This window comes from Gigantopelta aegis, chromosome 5 (genome assembly GCF_016097555.1).
Source record: "Gigantopelta aegis isolate Gae_Host chromosome 5, Gae_host_genome, whole genome shotgun sequence".
NCBI classification, from domain to species: Eukaryota; Metazoa; Mollusca; class Gastropoda; order Neomphalida; family Peltospiridae; genus Gigantopelta; species Gigantopelta aegis.
Window position 1 is genome coordinate 24,269,190 of NC_054703.1, and position 5,000 is coordinate 24,274,189.

The 5,000-nt window shown below is 38.6% G+C and overlaps 1 protein-coding gene across 1 annotated transcript in view; it reads left to right on the plus strand.

Moving 5' to 3' along the window:
* The window catches only part of LOC121373450 (sushi, von Willebrand factor type A, EGF and pentraxin domain-containing protein 1-like), a 28,642-nt gene that overhangs the window by 2,212 nt on the left and 21,430 nt on the right, over positions 1-5,000 (plus strand). Inside the window, exon 3 of the mRNA XM_041500111.1 lies at positions 4,809-4,988. Coding sequence (XP_041356045.1) covers positions 4,809-4,988 — 180 coding nt within the window. The remainder of the gene's footprint in view (positions 1-4,808; positions 4,989-5,000) is intronic.

Sequence of the window (5,000 nt, forward strand, 5' to 3'; positions counted from 1 at the left end):
CACCACTAATTAGCTCGTTTTCAAAATCATTTATGTCTAAAGATAATAAAAACGTCGATAAGGCTTCACCTTGCATCAGTCCAGCATTACAATCGAAAAGTTTGTTTTGTTTAACGATACCAATAGGACAATTAATTGATCGATTAATTAATTAGTCATTGGATGTCAACCAATTGGTAATTCTGACTCATCTGAGGAAAGTCGCTACAGTTTTCGTAATACAGCAAGGGAATCTTTTATACGCACTTTCCCACAGATACGATAGCACATACCACGGCCTTTGGTTGTGGTGCACTGGCTGGAACGAGAAATAGCCCAATGGGACCACCGACGGGGATTGATTCCAAACCGACCGCGCATCAAGCGAGCACGTTACCACTGGGCTACTTTCCTCAATCGAACAAGTCTGAAATTTGAGACTGATACTTAACATATGTCTTCACACCGTGATACATCGATTTTATAACATTATGCAGTTTGTCGGTAACACCGGCACTTGCATCAATTTACGCTATCCTAGGCTTTTTCTATAATCTACAAAAATCTTTTGTCTCTCCAGCATTTTCATTATAACAGTCTGAAGTGCAAAAATAGCATCCGTTGTGTCATAGCCTGGTTTAAAACCAAACTGGACATCTGATATAATACTATGTGACCATTTGAGTAATCTGTTATTTAAAATAACAATGAATATTCTTTCCAGTGGGCTAACAAGTGCAATACGTCTGTAAATATCTATATTATTACCTTACCTATTACAGCACCTTTCTTAAAGGGACATTCCTGAGTTTGCTTCATTGTAAGATGTTTCCGACTAATAAAATACTTCTACGATCAAACTTACATATTAAGTATATTTTCTTGTTTAGAATATCAGTGTCTGTATCTTCAATGTGTTTCAGGTCGTCTTAATATTTGTAAGAAGCCGAAACTGGAGTTTGTCTTCATATAATTTCGTACGTACGGAAAAAAACATATTTTAGGAAATAAAATAAAATTTAACCTAGTACGAATATTAAAACGATCAGAAACACGTTTATTATACAGCCACTAATATGTTATGCAGAAAAATATATTTGATATGTAATTACAATCGTTAAAAAAAGTCTCTATTAGCCGATAACATCTTTAAAATTGCAGCAAACGCGGGAATGTCCCTTTTAAACTGAGGAATTACGATACCTGCAGACCAACTCGATGGGAATGCACCACAATTGGATATAGCATTAAAAAGTCGAGACAACATAGGAATAAACATGACTTGAAACCTAACAGAATATTCATTGAGCAAATTATCTCTTCCAGGCGATGTTCTTGATTTTAAGTCCTTAATTACTTTCTGGATCTCTTCCTCGGTGAGTGGTTGGTCGCGCTCCAAGTAATTGCATTCATTATGTTCTTCTACTGCATCCGAAGGGACAGCTATGTTGTTGCTTAGACATTTAAAATGTGTTTTAAAAATCATCCAGAGATAGATTAGATAAACTAAAACAAAAACAGTCTTGGATCACTTGTTCTAAGGTAACCAATTCTATCGCCTTCGAGCCTTCTTTACGTTCATAAGATGTCTACAGTTATTTAGCCACGATTAATGCGTGTCTGTTGGTTACGCTACGTTTAGTATTAAACATGTGCAGTTTTACGATAATCACTTTATAATGTCGAAGATGAATTCCATGTTATACTGCAATGTCACTGATATAATGATCTGAGACAAAAATAATTAAAGCCTATTATTACAGACAACCTAGTGCTTTTTAAGATAATTCAACTACTGAAAAACATTAGAGAGCTCAGTAGCCTTGGACAATGTTTAATTTAGGCAAATAATTTAAGAAATAATTTGACTTAATCTAGCTATATGAAGTTTGTATTGTGTTTTTGACATTGATCATATTATGTAAAAATCACTCCCCACCATTATACTGTACATATTGTATATAGACATGTATTTATTATGCATGCTGCTGAGTTGTAAAACTTAAGGCAACAAATAAACTTGCATCCATCATCAAAACATGTCTTATGGGTATAAGCAGAGTTCACTGTGGCGTACCTAGTGTACGACAGGTATGGCACGTGGCCTGGGCGCCACTTGAAGGGTGGCGCCACTGAGCAGTTTCTGTTTTAAAGTCAGACGTTATCTAAAAGATGGGTGTCAGGCAAGCAATTTCAATGCTTGCCATAGGCGCTATTATCCGTCGATACGCCACTGAGTTCACATGAATGTGGTTATTGGCAAGTTGGGATGTTTTGCAACAGTATGGGTTAAAACAATCACTAAATATAGCCGTAAAGTTAATAGTCCCTTCACTGACAGTCGTTTCGGATGAGAGCATATTGTCAATACACTCGTGCAAGTCAGTGAACCTGTCGTGCAGTTTCCGTTTCATCTCGTCTAATACAGGCTGATAGGTACAGGGTTCGCAGCCTGGTACCGAAATAAAGAAATGTTTTATTTAACGACGCACTCAACACATTTTATTTATGGTTATATAGCGTCAGACATATGGTTAAGGACCACACATATTTTGAGAGGAAACCCGCTGTCGCCACTACATGTGCTACTATTCCGATTAGCAGCAAGTGATCTTTTATTTGCGCTTCCCACAGACAGGATAGCACAAACCATGGCCTTTGTTGAACCAGCTGTGGATCACTGGTCGTTGCAAGTGGTTTACACCTACCCATTGAGCCTTGCGGAACACTCACTCAGGGTTTGGAGTCGGTATCTGGATTAAAAATCCCATGGCTCGACTGGGATCCGAACCCAGTACCTACCAGCCTGTAGACCGATGGCCTACCACGAAGCCACCGAGACCGGCCAGCCCGGAACCGGCACCAACCGAGAGCGAGTTCTTAAGGGTAAATGGTTAGGTGTAAGGCCACTACACCCTCTTCTCCTCTTCTCTCTCACTAACCTTTAACTAACTAATAACTAGCCCACTGTCCTGGACAGACAGCCCAGATAGCTGAAGTGTGTGTCCAGGACAGCGTGCTTGAACAGTATTTGGATATAAGCACGAAAATAAGTTGAACTTAAAAAAAAAGGAGACTTACGTCGTCTTTAATAGGACAGAATCGATCACACTTGACCCTAAGTGCACAGGTCCTTCCACACATAATACATATACAGTGAAACTCCTCTAATCCGGACACCCTAGGGACCAAGTATAATATCCGGTTTTTAAGAGGTATCCGGTTTAAAGAGGTTATCTTCGGCACGGATATTTATAAAGGGACCACGAAAAACGTGCGGTTTTGAGGGAATTCCGGTTTACAGAGTGTCCGATTTTGAGAGGTTTTATTGTACATAATACATTAATGTGTACCGGGTATGCCACTCGTGTCAGGTATATCTTATGTTAATATTAAGTTGAAATACATCAAAGAATGGCATAAAACTCCTCATTCCTTTTATTAGCTGTTAACTGAAACGTCACAATTTATGACGTCAGTTCACGATCACCGTATACCATAATCATAATCATGTCGTGTCATATTTATTATACATGCGAACAGAGGCTGTTGTTCAAATCGTGGTGAAAAATAATAAAACCATTGCATTCCAACATTCATATAAATATACAATGAAGCCCAATTATGGTGTAGTTTTATAGCCGTACATTTTGTTTTCGGTTCATTGCATTAGGAATATTATAGTTTGAAATTCTAAAACGCACAATATTTTTTCTCATTAAATGTCAGTTATGCCTCAAAAGCAGCACAGTTGTGTGCATAAAAAAAAAGAAAAAAGAGTTGAAGCGTTGAGTTAGCAGTGTGACTAATGTTATTGTAAATATTGATTATTGTCGTTTCCATATGTTTTCAACAAAGAAACACTAGTAATATTACGCTGTGATATACATATCCATAATAAATTTTGGAATCCGAAACTTTAATAAAGGAAGGGCATGTTTTATTTAACGACGCACTCATCACATTTCATTTACGGTTATATGGCGTCAGGTCCACACAGATATTGAGAAAGAAAACCCGCTGTCACCTCTTTTCGATTAACAGCAAGGGATCTTTTATATGCACCATCCCACAGACAGTGTAGTGCATTCCACGACCTTTGACATACCACTCGCGGTGCTCTGGCTAGAACGAGAAATAGCACAATGGACCCACCGACGGGGATTAATCGCAGGCTGACCGCACATCAAGCGAACGCTTTACCCCTGGGCTACGTCCAGCCACAATTTTCAATTGGTTACACATGTCGCGTGTTATTTATCGTGACGCGTATCGCATTGTTTGTTAGGTGGGTGTGACACCCCTAATAGTAATGGAAATACAGAAGCGACGGAAGTAATTAAAAGTTGGTACGACCATGGAAGCTATGTATATGGTGAGATCTATACTATGCGAGGGCCGTAGGAAGAGAAAAGAACACCTTCCTTGTCCAAAAAGTAGAACGGCCATAACCGTATTACTTCCGACGCACCACAACTGGACAAAGACCGTGGTATGTGCTTTCTTGTCTGTGGGAAAGTGCATATAAAAGATCCCTTGCTGCATTAGAAGAAAATGTAGCGGGTTTCCTCTAATGACTATGAGTCAAAATTACCAAATGTTTGACATCCAATAGCCAATGATTTAATTAATCAATGTGCTCCAGTGGTGTCATTAAACAAAAACAAAGCTTCCGACGCCCATGAAATATACTTGGACGTTTCAGATAAACGTTATACTAGTGCAGGTTATGTGTAGAACATTTTCATTAATTAACCATCAACAGCTGACTGTCAATTTATATTTGCCAGTGCCAGATTCTATGTTTAACATAAATATTAACATTTCAGACATTAATTGCGGGGAAACTCCCGTTGTTCCAAATGCCATCACGTCTAAGAATGGGACAAAGTTTAATTCAGTAGCCAATTACAGTTGTGACGTTGGTTACGTCATGTCTAACGGAACCATGATGTCATCCACGTGTGAATCGACTGGAAAATGGACGTCAGTGAACATGACATGTACTGGTAAGTGTATTA